This window comes from Gigantopelta aegis, chromosome 4, assembly GCF_016097555.1.
Source record: "Gigantopelta aegis isolate Gae_Host chromosome 4, Gae_host_genome, whole genome shotgun sequence".
Lineage (NCBI taxonomy): Eukaryota > Metazoa > Mollusca > Gastropoda > Neomphalida > Peltospiridae > Gigantopelta > Gigantopelta aegis.
The window spans coordinates 11,081,908-11,101,844 of NC_054702.1; the positions used below are offsets into that span (position 1 = coordinate 11,081,908).

The 19,937-nt window shown below is 35.0% G+C and overlaps 1 protein-coding gene across 3 annotated transcripts in view; it reads left to right on the forward strand.

Annotated features, from left to right (window-relative positions):
* The window catches only part of LOC121372657 (serine/threonine-protein kinase Nek9-like), a 43,439-nt gene extending 24,559 nt beyond the window's left edge, over positions 1–18,880 (forward strand). Inside the window, exons 18-26 of one of the 3 annotated variants that reach the window (XR_005957962.1) lie at positions 954–1,115; positions 1,505–1,675; positions 2,468–2,518; positions 3,130–3,147; positions 12,884–13,110; positions 14,493–14,585; positions 14,995–15,117; positions 16,229–16,384; positions 16,442–18,880. Coding sequence is in view for 2 of the 3 variants with exons in the window: in XM_041499101.1 (XP_041355035.1) it covers positions 954–1,115; positions 1,505–1,675; positions 2,468–2,518; positions 3,130–3,147; positions 12,884–13,110; positions 14,493–14,585; positions 14,995–15,117; positions 16,229–16,288 (905 nt within the window). In the remaining variant the exon portion in view is untranslated. Of the gene's footprint in view, positions 1–953; positions 1,116–1,504; positions 1,676–2,467; positions 2,519–3,129; positions 3,148–12,883; positions 13,111–14,492; positions 14,586–14,994; positions 15,118–16,228 lie in introns of all 3 variants that reach the window. The other 2 variants (XM_041499101.1, XM_041499103.1) reach the window with 2 other exon arrangements.
* The last annotated feature ends 1,057 nt before the right edge of the window (positions 18,881–19,937 follow it).

Sequence of the window (19,937 nt, forward strand, 5' to 3'; positions counted from 1 at the left end):
AATTACTGTAAATCATAAAATATTAGCATTCTTAAAATTTAGCCAAATCTAAATAAGTGACATATTGACGACATAAAACTTTAGCGAGGTCTGCATATCAAACACAGAAGTTAAAAAAAGCTTAAATTGTTGAATCAGCTGAATTAAAGAATATTATACTTTTAATCAATTCTGATATTATACAGTTTATACAGACAACTCAAATTGAATAGAATATTGCAGAAATGTGCATGCCAAGTAACTACAGTTATTGTTATTTTTTTGGTTTAAGCAATAGCATGTAACCATTATTGTGTATTAAGTTAATCACCAACAAAACAATTGCACAAGTTTTTAGAAACAATGTATTGTATGTACGTATCATTAAATTTAGCATCTTGTATCGCCTTGCTAAATTAGTTAAAACTTTATGCGCATTAACATTTCCTGATTTATAGTAATCAGTGTGCTCTAGTGGTATTGTTAAACAAAAAAAACTTTAACTTTTTATATCCTAACAGTATAGTAGGCCCAGGTTGGAGGCAAATCCATGATTGATCTAATGGGATTTCTGGACCGAGTATCTGTCTCCTCTGAGATAAATGTTTTCTGTTGGTAATAATAGTGTTTATATATACAATAACACATAATTTATGGAAGAAATCTGCAGGTACTTTGGAGTTATTGTTAATATGTAGCAAGCCTACTAGAAATGGAAGAAATCTTCTTTTTTTTCTTTTTACAACTGGATGCAGAAACGTATATTAATATTCATACATTACAAAATGAAAGAGCTTAAATATCATTTCTAATGTTTATAAAGCTAAATTAAAAGCCATTTACACACTTAAACTTTTTAGAGTATTTCTGTGGTAACGAAAAATATCTTTTAAAAAAGCAATATCAAAATAAATATTTATTTATGTTATATTGTATTTTCATTCTAAGATTGTATCAAAGTGCTCTTGTTTCAGTGTATGGTTACTTGTTCACGTTTGGGTCAAACAAGCACGGCCAGCTGGGTCAGGGTGACTTCCGAAGACACGAGGCTGCGAGTCGCGTGGGCGGGGTTCTGACCGGTCAGAGGGTCGAGAAGGTGGCGTGTGGTGACGGATTTACTGTCATATCCACCACTGGTAATGAGCACTTAGTATTCTGTAAAATGGCATGGTCAGAGGGTCGAAAAGGTGGCGTGTGGTGATGGATTTACTGTTGTGTCTACCACTGGTAACTAGCAAGTATTCTGTAAAATGGCATAGTTTTGGGGTAATTTTCAAGATTTTTTTTGTGCTTGTAATTTAACCATGAACATGAATTATTTTTTTTTATTATTATTCACTTTATGTGTATGTAATTAATGTTAGTGAGTTTTAACTTTGGCAGATATGGATGAGATGGAGGGAGGGAGGTATTAGTTGGGAGCTTATTTAATTTAATGGTTATATTTATTGTCTGTTACCTATCATCTATTTTAGAACTGTTTTCTGTTGATATTAATAGTGTTTAATATCGTACACTTTTTTAGAGAACCAGATCTATTCATTTGGAAATGGTGAGAGTGGGCGACTGGGTGCTGTGTTTGAGCAGGGTAAGGGACCGAACGGCCAGTGTACTGCTCGTCCCAGGGCTATCTTCGGATCTCTGCATCTCGTGGCGTCCATCTCGTGTAGACACTGGAACACTCTTCTCATTGCTGGTCAGTCTTATCTATGAAATTCTTCAGTCTGTGTAGGTGTGAAATATCTTTGGTATTACTTTGTTGGAGTAAGATACCTATAGTATTACTTTGTCTTCTGGAGTGAGATACATGTGGTATTCTTTTGTTATGTGAGATATCTTCGGTATTACATTTTTGGAGTGAGATATCTATATATTACTTTGTCTCTTGGAGTTAGATACGTGTGGTATTATTTTGTTGTGTGAGATATCTTCAATATTTCTTTCTCTTGGAGGGACATATCTATAATATTACTTTGTGTCTGTGTGTTTAATAACTATTATTGACTTTTTTGGAGTGAGATACCTACAGTATTACTTCATTGGAGTGTGGTATCCACAGTATCACTTTGTTATGGTATTAGACTCTTGGAGTGATAAATATGGTATTACTTTATTGTATTGTTTGTTGGTGTGAGATACTTACATGTATAGTATTACTGTATTAGAGTGAAGTATCTACAGTATTACTTTGTTCAAGTGAGATACCTATGATATTATTTTGCTTCTTTTAATAACTTCAGTATTTCTTTGTTGGAGTGGGATACAGAAAAATAGTGGGCCACTCAATCTGAGCATTATAGGATCTATCCGTATCTCCCCACCCCACATGGACACATTGAGGGTTTTCCCCTTGTCAAAAATGATATATTAAAGCAAAAAAGGAAATGGTGTGGGTCATCACTGTTAAGTATTAAAATATTTTCGATTTTCTTTCAAGAAATAAAATATGGATTTATGCTGGTTTGATAAAATGTGTATTATTTTGCAGAAAAGATTTTAAATCAGAAAACACTGAAGACAAGGGTGTCATCTCCAAAATGTAAGTATTTTCTCGTACTCTGGTACAGATTTCTTAACCAGCTTTACTCTCTTACTGGTAGATGCATACAATTCTCTCTTTACTCGTTCAAGATTTTAAAACAAGATTTTACCTTGTTATGCTTTTGTCACGCCAACCTTTCCATTGTCACTGCTTTTAATTGTATTTTTTTAAACTAACTTAGTCCATAGATATAAATGTAGTTTTATTACTCGATATGTTTGTACTATACATAGTCCAATTATTGTTAATTACAGAAAAATTTGAAACTAATAAAATACAAATCTCTCAGTTACATTGTTTCATGAAAATAGTTTTGACACTTCATTTTCTTCAGCTTTAATTTATCTTTTTATGTTTTTTGTCCTCTTTTTTAAAAAAATACTGGGCTTGAAATTGCATACAGGTAGAATGGCTATAAGGTAATAATTGTCTTTGTTATTAATAGAAAATAGAAATGCATGGATAAGGGAAAAAAACATTGAGGCAATTTTCAGGCATCTTGTTTTTTAGTAATATTTTGGTGAACTGGAAATCATGCTTTGGTTGCACAATGCGTATTAATATAATATACTAACTGACCATGATAATGAATCTTATGTTTCCTATAGGGAGAGCCTGTGTGCCAGGTAAGTTTAACACTTGAAATACACACAGCTGTTTTATATGCATGGTTTGGCTGCAGGGCTGTTTGTAAATGCATCTAATTTCCTCTATATATGCAAATGAGTTAATCTATTTACCTGTACTTACCTGTAACTGCCAGCATGAATAATCACTTGGTGTTCTGGTTTAATATATTCTTTCACACCTAACTCACAGAGAGGTATAAATTAACCCATGTTGTAATTTTAATACTGTAAATTACTTTTTTTCTGTGGGATTAAATTTTCACAATTTAATTAAAATGAGTCAGTTTTGTGATCATTTATTTTCACGAATTCCCCATTCCCCCAATTAATAAAAAAATTGATGATTGTGTACTTTATGAAGACGTTTATTATTTACAATTTAATATCATAAGCTTACGTTACACAAGGTGCTATATGCGTGCACATTTTCGTAATCTTGAATCTGGTATTAAAAAAACAACAACCCAAAAACAAAATGAAATTTGAAGGCGCAATGCTAGCTTAAGTTTAAGTTAAACAATATTTATTGCCGTCAAAATACATGATCAGTATGATTTGTCATGGCCAACAAGCAAAACCTTTAGTTAAAAGATAAAACATGTGTTATGAGTTTAGTATTACTGTACAAGCCCAGGACAGATTTTTTCATTTCTACATTTTTAACATACTGTGTTGCTTTTATCTGATGACATGATCACCAGCACTTATGAAAGAAATCATCCAAAACCTTTTAGTGTTAATATTGTTTATTATCATATATGTAATTAAATATCGCTTTCCTGATTTAAATTTATAAGTGTCAAATTATTACTATTAGCTTCATACAGCAAAAATCAAGGAAGTCTGGTTGAACGAGACTATAAAACTAAATTTTGCATCCAATTTTCGCCAAACTTTATTTTCGTGAATTTTATTTAAATGCAAAACAAAACCATGAAAATAAAGTATTTTACATTCATTAATGTAATTGACCTCACTACATTTTTCCTTATCTGCAGTTGTGATTGGCTGTGAAACAGACTTCATTTCAGGACTGAATGTTTTTTGTATTTCCAGCACTGATTGGCTGTACTGCTTTGTATGGTCTGGCTTAAGCTGTGTCAGTTAGTCAAAAGAATTTAGGGAGCACATTTTAACAATAACTATTGGGATTGTTAATGTCACCCATAAAATATGTACATGTACCACCGACATTATGCAATTTTTTTATTCACATAGTACCAAAGATGTTATTCATTCTTGGGTGATGTTAAATATTAATTCATTCATTCTTTCTTTCCATCGTTCTTTCATTCATTCGTCCGTTGGACCTGGATCTATAACTCAGTGTGAATGTTTTCTCGAAGTGCTTTCGTCATAGGATTGAACAACGTCAGTGGACCCATTCTCTGACTGGGGTTCTTCCCCTTCCTAACCCGTGCCCTATGACTGGTGTACTAAAGGCCATGGTATGTGCTGTCTTATATGGGAAAGTGTACACAAAAGATCCCTTGCTGCTAATGGAAAAGTGTTGCAGGTTTTATCTGAAGACTACACGTTTTATTTCAGGGGACAATATTTGTAAATGTTAGGTAACCGGAATTCGGTTCATGTCATTTTCACCTACATGTAGGTAACCGATTGTTTGGTTAAGCAAATAGCTAAAAAAGTTGTGATGATCAAGACAACCACACTGTCATTGGGGTTGGGGGTGGGGGGGGATGTCAGAAGTGGCTAAATGTACAGTAGCCATGGAAATTAAATTATCCTGTCTTCAAGTGTTTCTGGGGGAAATGTCTCTTTACAAGGTCTATTAATTTATTTTTTTTGAAAAATTAAGATATCCTTTATATGTGTTAAACAAAAAGTGGAATCAACATCAGATTACATCTATCATGATGACCATGACAGTGAGGTTATAATTTGTCAGATTCCATTCCCCATGTTGACAGTGAGGTTATAATTTGTCAGATTCTATTCCCATGTTGACATTGAGGTTATAATTTGTCAGATTCCATTTCCCATGTTGACAGTGAGGTTATAATTTGTCAGATTCCATTCCCCATGTTGACAGTGAGGTTATAATTTGTCAGATTCCATTCCCCATGTTGACAGTGAGATTATAATTTGTCAGATTCCATTCCCCATGTTGACATTGAGGTTATAATTTGTCAGATTCCATTTCCCATGTTGACAGTGAGGTTATAATTTGTCAGATTCCATTCCCCATGTTGACAGTGAGGTTATAATTTGTCAGATTCCATTCCCCATGTTGACAGTGAGGTTATAATTTGTCAGATTCCATTCCCATGTTGACAGTGAGATTATAATTTGTCAGATTCCATTCCCCATGTTGACAGTGAGGTTATAATTTGTCAGATTCTATTCCCATGTTGACAGTGAGGTTATAATTTGTCAGATTCCATTCCCCATGTTGACAGTGAGGTTATAATTTGTCAGATTCTATTCGCCATGTTGACAGTGAGGTTATAATTTGTCAGATTCAGGTAAAACAGCAGAATTCATTCCCGATGTTGACAGTCAGTATGTGGGAACTTTTCAACAATAATTATATAATGCAGAATTTGGATATTTTTATACACACCTGCCTATAAAATGACATAACACTTAATACCTGACCACCATACACACACACACACACACACACACACACACACACACACACCTCCACATCCTGCTTTCACTGTCATGATGTAATTTGATAAATATTATTGGATGTTGTGTTTGTATTTCCAATTATTTAATTTGGTACCATACTAAAAATGTAACAACTGTTCTGAAAATAATACCGATACATACATGTAGCAATTGACAAACACCCTTTCCCTCCTCCACAATGTTTTGTAAACCCAAATAGATATATTATTTTAAATAAATTCAAGTATATCAAGTACATGTATAGTACAAGCATCGAAATAAGTCCAGGTTACCACATGTCAAGAAAGTCAAGAACAGTACTTCGTTTTTCAAAAACAATTTGTCTAAACAAGAGTTCCACAACCTAAATTGTTATTAATTTTGTAATGTTCAGATATAAATTAGTCACAGATTTATCGGTACAAGAACAGTGATATGAATGAATAACAAAGTATCACTACTTTGTGAAAGAATGAAAATGGGAATTATAAACTTGATAAATGTATCATAACCAATATAGGTTACCATGCTTGTAATTTATGGTTACACTCTATCTGGGTTACATATACGTGTGTGAGCAGGGGGAGTGGCAACTACCCGCCTGTTGCTGGAGCAATACCGCAAATTTGTAAAAATAGGGGTGAGACGTAACCCAGTAGTAAAGCGCTCACTTGATGATTGGTTGGTTTGGGATCGATCCCCGTCGGTGGGCCCATTGGACTATTTCTTGCTCCAGCCAATGCACCACGACTGGTACATCAAAGGCCATGGTATGTGTTCTCCTGTCTATGGGATGGTGCATATAAAAGATCCCTTGCTGCTAATCGAAAAGAATAGCCCATGAAGTGGCGACAGCAGGTTTCTTCCCTCAATATCTGTGTGGTCCTTAACCGTAAATAAAATGTGTTGTGTGCGTCGTTAAATATAACATTTCCTTCCATGTAAAAATATGCAGTGATTTGTTTGTAACCCTATTTAGCTGTTTTGTAGTAATGATAATATGAATAAATGTTAATTATTATCCAGATTCTGGCATTTTCGTTTAATTCGGGCAAAAACCAGTCAGTTTTTAAAATTAGCTTAATAATATGTTTTTAAATAAAACTGAAATATCTCAATATCTTGTAAAGCAGTTAATGCTAAAATTCACAAAAGCCAAAGACATGAGCTTCAATTAAAATGTTAAAAATAAACCCTGTAAGTATTATTAAAATATTCATATTAATATACACATTATGTCACCATCATTGTGTTACCGTAGTTTGACACCCAATAGCTGATGTATTTTTGTGCTGGGGTGTTGTTAAACATTCATTCCTTCATTCATTCCATCATTGTGTTGCCTGAATTGTTTTGAGCAGTATACATGTATTACAGTATATTGTATGTACATACATGAGCTTTTATTGCAGCTTCACAGATGAAAAGTGGATAATATAAGTAAACTTATTAATAAAATTACATAAAAATTAATGTGGTTCGCTCAGGTTAGGACGTACAGTTTCAAACATAGACATACATGTATACAGAGATTGGAGTTGGGTGGATGAGTGCATTTTTGTTTTAATTGCCCACTATTGACATAATTTGAAATGTTTTTGATTACTATATCATAAACCCAATAATATTAATATTAATTAATACCACTTTTAATAATGATCATTACAACTGGTTACTACTTGAAGTGTGTTGTTTGTTGGGGTTTTAAATGGTATTTATTCAATAAGTTAAGTGGATTGGCAAACAGGCAGTAGGCCTACATGTATATAAATGTGTATTGTTTTTAGAAAAATATATCTAATTGACAGTATGTGTGATGTTAGTATACTAAATAGTTGAACTTCAAATTGATGCTGCATGACTTCATGAACACACACATTATTTATCACATGCTACAGCTGTCAGTATAACACTGTGACCTAGCTGTGAGCATAATGTTACAACTACATCTACAGGCATAATGCTATAACTACAAGTATAATGCTATAACTACAAGTATAATGCTATAACTGCAAGTATAATGCTATAACTACAAGTATAATGCTATAATTACAAGTATAATGCTATAACAACAAGTATAATGCTACATGTACATGTATAACTGCAAGTATAATGCTATAACTACAAGTATAATGCTATAACAACAAGTATAATGCTATAACTACAAGTATAATGCTATAACAACAAGTATAACGCTATAACTGCAAGTATAATGCTATAAAAACAAGTATAATGCTACATGTATAACTGCAAGTATAATGCTATAACAACAAGTATAATGTTACATGTATAACTACAAGTATAATGCTATAACAACAAGTATAATGCTATAACTACAAGTATAATGCTATAACAACAAGTATAACGCTATAACTACAAGTATAATGCTATAACAACAAGTATAATGCTATAACAACAAGTATAATGCTATAACTACAAGTATAATGCTATAACTACAAGTATAATGCTATAACTACAAGTATAATGCTATAACAACAAGTATAATGCTATAACTACAAGTATAATGCTATAACAACAAGTATAACGCTATAACAAGTATAATGCTATAACAACAAGTATAATGTTACATGTATAACTGCAAGTATAATGCTATAACAACAAATATAATGCTATAACTACAAGTATAATGCTATAACAACAAGTATAATGCTACATGTATAACTGCAAGTATAATGCTATAACTACAAGTCTAATGCTATAACAACAAGTATAATGTTACATGTATAACTGCAAGTATAATGCTATAACTGCAAGTATAATGCTATAACTACAAGTATAATGCTACATGTGTAACTGCAAGTATAATGCTATAACTACAAGTATAATGCTATAACAACAAGTATAATGTTACATGTATAACTGCAAGTATAATGCTATAACTGCAAGTATAATGCTATAACTACAAGTATAATGCTATAACAACAAGTATAATGTTACATGTATAACTGCAAGTATAATGCTATAACTGCAAGTATAATGCTATAACTACAAGTATAATGCTATAACAACAAGTATAATGTTACATGTATAACTGCAAGTATAATGCTATAACAACAAGTATAATGCTATAACTACAAGTATAATGCTATAACAACAAATATAATGCTATAACTGCAAGTATAATGCCATAACTGCAAGTATAATGCTATAACTACAAGTATACTACTCAAAAGAATTTAAGGGTCAAAAATTTATAACCAAATAAGTTTCAGAGTGTATTAGATTGATGATGTAAACTACACCAAATTTTTTATTTATTGTTCCATATTTACAAAAAAACACAAATAAACGTCACTGTATACAAGAAAGTCACATGACATGCTGTCAAAGTTGAAGGTTGTCAAACATGGATTTTACACATTAGAACATTCGTTTAATAGTGTGTGAATCCACCCCTGGTGTGAATACACTCGACACATCGTTGCCTCATGCTGTTGATCAGACGTCTGAAGAACTCTTGGGGAATGGCCTGCCACTCTGCCATAAGAAGTTGACCCAGATTATGAAGGTTGGCCGGAGGGGCATGGTTATCCCGAACTCTCCTGCCTAATTCGTCCCAGGCATGCTCTATTGGGGCCAAGTCAGGCGAATATGCTGGCCAATCCATCCTGGCGATACCTTGTTGTCTTAGAAAGTCCGTTACCACCCTGGCGCAGTGGGGTCTGGCATTGTCATCCTGCAGAACTGCCCCGCCGCCAATCTGCTGAAGGCCTGGGAGAACCAACGGCCGGATAATCTCATTCAGATAGCGGATTCCATTCAGATTGCCATCCACCACATAGAGGGGGGTCCTGTGGTGGATAGAGATGCCGCCCCACACCATGACGCTGCCACCACCGAACCGGTGACGTTGTCTGACGTTAACATCAGCGAAGCACTCCCCAGGACGTCTGTAGACACGAACCCGACCGTCATTGAACTGGAGACTAAACCTGGACTCATCAGTGAACATCACTCGACCCCACTGAACACGTTGCCACCGCAGATGAAGCGTCCACCAGTGACGTCTGGCCGTTCTGTGACGTGGAAGGAGTGGTGGTCGAACAGCCTGGCGACAGCAGCGTAGATTATTGGCTCTCAGACGATTGCGTATGGTTTGATCAGACACTCGAGTTCCAGTCGCAGTCCGCAGATTGTCACGTAATCGGCGTGCAGTGGTTGTGCGTTGACGTAGAGCCATATTGGTGATGTAGCGGTCCTCTCTATTTGTAGTGCTTCGGGGTCTTCCCGAACGTGGACGATTTCAAACAGAATTCGTTGCTTGGTACCGTTGGTACAGTCGGCCAACGACACTCTGACTGACACCAAGTCTCAGAGCAACATTTCTTTGCGTATTGCCATCCTGAAGCCAAGCAATAGCCCTTCCTCGATCTTTGATAGTCAGTTGAAGTCGTACCATTTTCGAATTTGGAGTGTGCACCATACACGAACGCAAGCTCCAATTATACGGAAATTCAGCATTGGGAACATGGAATACACGTGCAAAGCGTGCAAATGAAGCGCTTTGTGAAAAAGCAAGTTATGGGCACTTAGCAGACCTTTCACTTTCGCCCTAATTTACGTGCAAATGTAAGCATGTTTTCGCCATTAGGACTAGTCGACAGTGTCAATGACAGTGGATTTTAATTCATTTATGGGTTGCTTAGACCCACTTTCGTCAAAATGGAACAATACCATGTGTGACATTATGGTCTAGCTAATATAATTGACATTCAGAAAATAATGTCGAAAATATCGTCTGACCCTTAAATTCTTTTGAGTAGTATATAATGCTATAACTACAATTATAATGCTACATGTATAACTGCAAGTATAATGCTATAACTGCAAGTATAATGCTATAACTGCAAGTATAATGCTATAACTACAAGTATAATGCTATAACAACAAGTATAATGCTACATGTATAACTGCAAGTATAATGCTATAACTACAAGTATAATGCTATAACTGCAAGTATAATGCTATAACTGCAAGTATAATGCTATAACTACAAGTATAATGTTACATGTATAACTGCAAGTATAATGCTATAACTGCAAGTATAATGCTATAACAACAAGTATAATGTTACATGTATAACTGCAAGTATAATGCTATAACTGCAAGTATAATGCTATAACTGCAAGTATAATGCTATAACTACAAGTATAATGCTATAACAACAAGTATAATAATACATGTATAACTGCAAGTATAATGCTATAACAACAAGTATAATGCTATAACTACAAGTATAATGCTATAACAACAAGTATAATGCTACATGTATAACTGCAAGTATAATGCTATAACTACAAGTCTAATGCTATAACAACAAGTATAGTGTTACATGTATAACTGCAAGTATAATGCTATAACTACAAGTATAATGCTATAACTACAAGTATAATGCTACATGTGTAACTGCAAGTATAATGCTATAACAACAAGTATAATGTTACATGTATAACTGCAAAACTGCAAGTATAATGCTATAACTGCAAGTATAATGCTATAACTACAAGTATAATGCTATAACAACAAGTATAATGTTACATGTATAACTGCAAGTATAATGCTATAACAACAAGTATAATGCTATAACTACAAGTATAATGCTATAACAACAAATATAATGCTATAATTGCAAGTATAATGCCATAACTGCAAGTATAATGCTATAACTACAAGTATAATGCTACATGTATAACTGCAAGTATAATGCTATAACTGCAAGTATAATGCTATAACTACAGTATAATGCTATAACTACAAGTATAATGCTATAACTACAAGTATAATGCTATAACAACAAGTATAATGCTACAACTACATGCATAATGTAAACTACAAGTATAATGCTACAACTACAAGTATAATGCTATACACTACAAGCATATGAACTACAAGCTATAATGCTAATAACAACTAAGTATAATGCTACACAAGTGTACAAGCATAATGAAACATGTGTAACTGCAAGTATAATGCTATAACTACAAGTATAATGCTACAACTACAACCATAATGCTACACCTACAAGCATAATGGAACAACTACAAGCATAATGCTACACCTACAAGCATAATGAAACAACTACAAGCATAATGCTACACCTACAAGCATAATGAAACAACTACAACCATAATGCTACAACTACATGCATAATGAAACAACTACAGACATAATGCTACACCTACAAGTATAATTCTACAACTACAACCATAATGCTACACTTACAAGCATAATGCTACAACTACAACCATAATGCTACACCTACAAGCATAATGAAACAACTACAACCATAATGCTACAACTACATGCATAATGAAACAACTACAACCATAATGCTACACCTACAAGCATAATTGAACAACTACAAGCATAATGAAACAATTACAACCATAATGCTACAACTACATGCATAATGAAACAACTACAACCATAATGCTACAACTACATGCATAATGAAACAACTACAGACATAATGATACACCTACAAGCATAATTGAACAACTACAACCATAATGCTACAACTACATGCATAATGCTACACCTACAAGCATAATGAAACAACTACAAGCATAATGCTACAACTAAGTGTCATGCTACATCTACAATCATAATGTGACAACTACAATCACAATTCTATGATTACAAACATAATGCTATGACTACAAGCATAATGTTACAACTACAATGATAAAGCTACAACTACAATCATTATTCTACAACTTCAAGAGTGATGCTACAATAGGATGTGTAGTGCTACAGCAGCAAGCATAGTGCTATGTGATATGGCCTGTAGGCATACTTGTAGTTCAATAACTGACAGGTATGTTGGTAACTGACTTTGTTACATTGGGAACTGACTGACTTATAATGGTAACTGACTTTATTATACTGGTAACTGACTTTGTTATGTTGGGAACTGCCTATTATGTCGGTAACTGACTTAATTTATTATATTCAATTTAGTAACTGAATTTGTTGTATTGGTAACTGACTGTTATGGTGGGAACTGAATTTGTTATACTGGTAAGTATCTTTGCTATGCAAAATAACAAACAATGTTTGCTGTGTTTACTTTCAGTTGTGAGTTTGCCTGTGGTAGAGTCGGTATCAGAGGAAGACAGTGCATTCATCATGGATGGTGGGCTGAGCAGCGATACGTCTAGTGGGCCGATCCGAAATGAACCGTTTGACTTTGTGTGTCAGTCCGACATGGCTGATTCGGGAGTACCTTACACACCTCCACTGTCTGCTCCACAAGCTCACCTGAATGAGACAGAAGAATCCATGCCATCCTGGCTACAAGAGGTTAGTGGCTACAATACATTAGTGTCCTAGGCACATATTTTCAAAGCTGTCTTAATACTATGAAATCGTAAAACCATTGTAGGCTATAACATCACTATGGCGTGTGATGTAGTGATTTCATAGCCTGCAATGGTTTTATTATTTCGTAGCTCAAAGATAGCTCCGAAAATCCCTAGCCTGGATGCAAGATATTAGTATCCCGACTACAAGAGGTTATTATTCTAGCTACAGTAGATTAGTATCCTGGATACAAAACATTACTATCCTGACTACCAGAGGTTATTCTGGCTACAGTAGATTTGTATCCTGGATACAGAAGATTTCTATCTTGATTGCCAGAGGTTATTCTGGCTACAAGAGGTTAGTATTGTGACTAATATGAGTTTGTATCCTGGCTATACCAAAGGTTAGTGTATCAAGAGGGTAGTGTCTTCATAAATGTTTTGGTTACCACATTAATATTCTGGCTGCAAGAGATTAGTGTCCTGACAACAAATGGTTAGCATCGTATCAGCTATAAGAGGTAATTAGTATCCTGACTATAAAAGGTCCTGTCCTGAACAGAGGAGCCACCGGCCTTGGTGGCGTAGTGGTTAAGCCTACAGGCTGGTAGGTACAGGGTTCGCAGCCCGGTATCGGCTCCAACCCAGAGCGAGTTCTTAAGGGCTCAATGGGTAGGTGTAAGGTCACTACACCCTCTTCTCTCTTACTAACCACTAACCAACTAACAACTAACGAACTGTCCTGGACAGAGAGCCCAGATAGCTGAGGTGTGTGCCCAGGACAGCGTGCTTGAACCTTAATTGGATATAAGCACGAAAATACGTTGAAATGAATGAATGAATGAATGACAGAGGAGCCAGCTTAAGTTGACACCAGTGCCCATGACAGGCGTGTGCCACAACAGCTTGTTCTGAATGCATGTTAAAACCTATTATCTGTCCTGACTAAAAATTGCCAGTATGATCTTGGCTACAAAAGGTCAATATCTTGGGCTACAAAATGCTAGTATCCTGGCAACAAGAAATAATGTGGCTGCATGAGGCAAATATTCTGGTCACAAGAGGTTAGTATGTTATACAATCTATCCTGATGTAAAGGACGCCATGTATAACAACTACCTGGCTATAGGGAACACTTGAGATGCAAAGGTCACAGTCATTGTGTCCCTAAGGTGGTCTGCATATACAGTTTGACTCTTTAACATTATATGACTTATGCTGGGTTAATGATACTCATTCTGCTTGTTGCAGGGCCAATTACAAAAACAACATTGTATGGTTACATTTATGGTTAGCATAGTATGTTTACACATGTTTGGCATCCATTTTATGGAGTTTTCCCTTGTTTGATGTTTCATTGGGTACTGTTTGTTTTTCCAGGAATTACAGAATGCTGAAGTAATACCAATAACACCAGGTGATTCAACACACTCAGGAGGTAAAGCCTCAGTCCATGTAGCAGTTCAGGAAGAGGTACGTGTAATAAAAATAATGTGCAAGGAGGAAAAACTGAACTACTGAACTGCAAGATAAGTGATATTTTAGGCCATAAAAGCACACCAAAAGATCAGCGTTATATGTCCCCTACCAGTCCAACTGGATGGGACTATAGGTTTAGTCTTCATCTTTTTGTCTGCATGTCCGTCAGTCCTACATATAGTTTTCCGGAATGCCTCGAGATATTGAGCTGAAATTTTGTGTATACCTTTATCATGTAAGATCAAGTTTGACTTTCATAGCAATTTACCCAATTTTAACAGTTATGACCTTTAAACTTAGGAGATACAAAAATGTGTTTTCCAGATTTGTTTTTAATTGTCTCAAAATATTGAGCTGAAATGTGTGTCACTTTATCATGTATTATTTTGTTCTTCTGTTTCAGGCATCTGTGAACGAGAGTGAAATTCAACTAGAGCGGCTACCTGTAGATGAACCTGAAGATCCACAGACGATTATATCAGAGCTGCAAGCTAAGATCAGACATTTAGAGGAAGAAAACAAAAAGGTTCTTTTCAAATGCCAGTATAACTCAGTTGATATTGTATTTGAGGGATTTAATTTTATTTTATTGTTAAATAAATAGAGAATACTACATAAGTGGGCCATTAGATATCATTTATCTTCCATCTCATTGTTTCAAAGCATATCTAAAGACCAAAAATTAGTTGGATACATTTGTAAAATAAATGGTTTGGAATGGACACTATTGTTTTTGGATATCAGCAGATCAACAAAATGTTTACTTGTACCATTAAAAGTATGTAAATATCTAGTTAACATACAGGTTTAGGCAAGTACGAGTTGTAGATCTTAAATCTGCATATATTTCTACATAACAATCAATGTTCAAACATTTCCGACTCGATCTGGCTTAGATAATTTTACCTGGACTAATATGCTAGAAACCACATAGCAGTAGTTTAAAATGGGAGGGGTGGGATTTAGTTCAGTTAGTTGAGTGCTCAACTGAGGTGCTCGAGTCGCAGGATTGAACCACTTTGGTGGATCCATTCAACTGATTGGGGGTTTTCTCATTCCAACCAGTGCATCACAACTGGTCAAAGGCTGTGGTATGTGCTTTCTTGCCTGAGGGAACATGCATATAAACAATCCCTTGCTGCATTAGGAAAAATGTAGCAGGTTTCCTCTGATGACTACAAGTCAGAATTACTGAATGTTTGACATCCAAATAGCCAGTGATTAATTAATCAATGTGCTCTAGTGGTGGTGTTATACAAAACAAACTGTATTAAAATGTGCTGAGGTGTTGTTGAACAAATATTATTTTCCTTTCTGATCAACTAGTATCACCTGTAATAAACAGCCAGTTGTTAACAGGCCTCGTTTTACACTGTGTTTGCTTCTTAACTTGGTTAATATCATTTATCTAATCATAGTACACTGAAACTTGTCTAAACTGGACCCAGAACAAACTGGAATCCTGTCAAAACCAGCTAACTTTCATGGTCACAAATGTTCTAAATTCTAAACCGCAACCCTCTAAACACTGAATCCTGTTTAAACCCGATAAATATTAAGTCTCCAGCATGATCCAGTTTAGACAGGTTTCACTGTATTTTATGTGTAAATTATTTTTATTTTTATTGTTTTGACAGTTGTGGAATTTGGTGAGCTCACAGCAAGAGAAGATAAACAGCTTACAACAGAATAAATGAAAGGTCAAATAAGGGATGAAAAGAAGAATGACAAAAGCATGCTAGTGGAAAAAATTATGCATCTTCTGTTTGTGTAATTCTCACCGTAGAGAGTCGGTGTAAACCCACTGTCTATGTCTGGTACTGTCGTCTAGCTCAGTCCGCAGAGAGTAGGTGTAAACCCACTGTCTATGTCTGGTACTGTCGTCTAGCTCAGTCCGCAGAGAGTAGGTGTAAACCCACTGTCTATGTCTGGTACTGTCGTCTAGCTCAGTCCGCAGAGAGTAGGTGTAAACCCACTCCCACTGTCTATGTCTGGTACTGTCGTCTAGCTCAGTCCACAGAGAATAGGTGTAAACCCACTGTCTATGTCTGGTACTGTCATCTAGCTCAATCCCCAGAGAGTAGGTGTAAACTCATTGTCTATGTCTGGTACTGCCGTCACAGGAGCGGGATCTACCTCAGTCCGTAGAGTTCTGTCCTGTCTGTGAGAAAGTGCCTATAAAATATTTTTGCTGCTATGGGTAAAATATAGAGGATTTTCGGTACAACTAGGATTCAAAATTATCAAATGTTTGACATCCAATAGCCAATGATTAATCAATCGACATGTGATGTCGTCGAATAAATCAATATTTACGTGTTAATTTGGGTTCATATCCCAGGGCTATAGCCTGATCCAGAGGGTGTGTGGTGTTTTCCAACTTTCTCAAATCAGCTTGGTGCGATGGCTTATCGGGAGGACATGTGAGTGCCATCGGTTCATAGCCCACAACAGTGGGTGGGAAGGTCATTGGTACATCCATTTTTTCAATGGCATACCCGTAGATGTGATTTCCCTGGCATCTTGACAAACAAATTGTGTGTAATGTAGAGGAGAAAAGTTTAGATTCAAAGGGAAATACCAGATTTTACAAGTCTGGCTGGATCACTTGTAGGCAAATGGTTCACCATTGGTTGGATGGGTGGATTATAATTACCTTTTTATGGAATGAAGGTCATGTTTTATACCCTTGAAATTATTCTCAAATGCAAAAACAAGACATGCTGTTGGCCATTTATAATGTAATAATTAATAACAATTTGTTGTTGTTGTGGGTGTGATTTTTAATGTCCATATCACCGAGTGTGTTATATTTGTCAGTATCATGCACATAGACTGCCTGTATTTATTTTTAGGCACTGGTCAAATAAAGATAATTTAATTTGGAATTATTTATTTGCAGTATATTTACTTTTAATTTTGTGTAGAAATGTTTATGCTACAGCTATAATGATGCACCTTGTTGATCCATTTTATAAACCATTTTGTGTTTCCATTGTGTGTGTGTGTGTGTGTGTGTGTGTGTGTGATGTGTTACCTTTTTTTTCATGTCTATTTATTTTTGTTATTCCATTGTTATTCCTAACAACACTATTATTCTAATGTACCATATTTAATATAAATAACATATGATTTTTTATTATATCAGGTGGCCTCCTGAATATGGAATTGGCTAAAAGGTATGTAAGTAAACAAAAATGTGATGGCAAAAGCTAAGTTTATTTACGGCACTGCAGCAGCCGGGGACAATATTTTAAAATCTCAAGTAACTGGAAATCAGTTCATGTGAGTTTTACTTAGGTAACCGATTGTTCGGTGAATATAGTTCTCAGAACCAATGTGTGAGGCTTACCTAATCCTAAAGCACTTGAACTATGGTTCTGTGCTACATTGGTGGTTCTAATGTATTTAAAAACATAAATTGATTTTCACTTTCATTACTGATATATGGTACTTTTAATTTTAGAATGTAATTGTTCACCACATAATCGATTGGCAGTTCTCGTGATTTTAAAGTTGCGTAACCGACACACAAACAGAACAACGGTTCTTGTGAAATATTGTGCCCTGGGCACTAAATGAACTAAAAGACAAAATAAGTAAGAAATGGGAAGAAATCACACTGGAAGAAATCAAGACGGTGGACACATTGACCACATTTTCAAATAAACAAAAGTAGATAACATTTCACTTCGCTTTTGCCATCACATTTTTTACTTACAATTTTAAATCAGTTATGATTTTAACAATATTTGGCCTAAAATTGTCACTGAAGATGAAAAATATCCATATACATAATTATAGTAATGACTCATTACTAATGAGTGTCAAATATTAAAATTACAGTCAAAATTACCTTTTAGACAATCCCACATTGATTAGGTGTTACATTTGTTTACTTACAATTTTGTTTCTGTTGCTATTTTAACAAGATTTGACACATGGGTCTAAAATTTTCACTGAAAGTGTCAAATATCCACATAGTAATGGGTGTGAAATGTTAAAATTATAGTCCCTATACATGTACCTTAAAATAATTATATATTCAGTAGGGTCATCGGGGGGGTGGGGGGGGGGGGGGTGCATCCGATATATAATTACCTTCGTGTGACAGCTCTACAGAATATATTTTATTCGCCTTTGTAAAAATGTACTGTGAATGTTATGAAATTATGCTCACAATCTGAATATGTAGAGGATGTTAATTTACTCATTAGCATATTACTGTGATATTACATGTTATTATTTTATGGAAATGTTTTATGACAAATAAAAATATTGAAGACAAATTGAACACACTATTTATTTTTACTTAATTCAACCATTACAAAATATTTTTTTGGGAATAACTTAATAATTGTGAATATATGAGGTATAGTGATCAAAGCTGTTTGCGATCGTGTTCATATGTTGCCAATGTTGAATGTATCGTAAGCTTAAAGTAGCAACATTAAACGGATTACCCTGAGTTGTCATCCCTAACAAGACTTTCATTTGTTCCCCTAATAATAAACACACATACTGCTTTTTCTGTTTTTTAAAACATTATCTTACCATAACATGTTTTAAAGTTACATTATCTGGTTACCATATTATAACATCATGTACAGGGTGTATACTACCAAATCAAATCCCATAGACGACAATAGTAACATATGTGGCTAAAACTCCTACCTGCAACGTATCAACCGACATAAACGCCACGGATATAAATACTACCACCCCTTACACTTAAAATGAATCAGAAAAAAATGGGGGTCAAGCTGCTCGTTTCTGAGATAACGGGTAGCGTCTATGACTACCCTAGTTTCGCACAAAATTCGAGTACTTTTTTTTACAGGTACCCCATACATGTTTCAAGCACAAGGCTACTTGACACATTGGTACTAGATGAAATAAAATTGCAATTTTTTTTTTACCCAGATGAAACTATTATTTTTTACAACCAACACACTCACATTTATAACCAATCACAGGACTTGTGGTGTTCACTTCTCTATCAAAAGTTGGGTGCACCTCGCACTTTGACCCAGCCGGAAATTATTTGGTTTAGTACTACCTACAAATGTGAAATACAAGCTCAAATGCACTTTTAAAAAAAGTTGTGTGTGTTCGCTATGAACGGATATCGTCAAACGTATACGCTTGATTCGTCGCCTGTGCCGCCATAGCTCGGCAAAGCACAAACGACAGCCTGTTGTCAGTTTCAGTTAACACGTGCGTTTGCCGATTTCAAATTGTAGGGTTCGTCTCAAAAAATTAAAAGAGAAATCTTGCGCTGTAGTTGAAACCGGTTTGATCTTGGCAACGTAGTATCGACAGTCGTACCTTCCTATTTCAGAATTG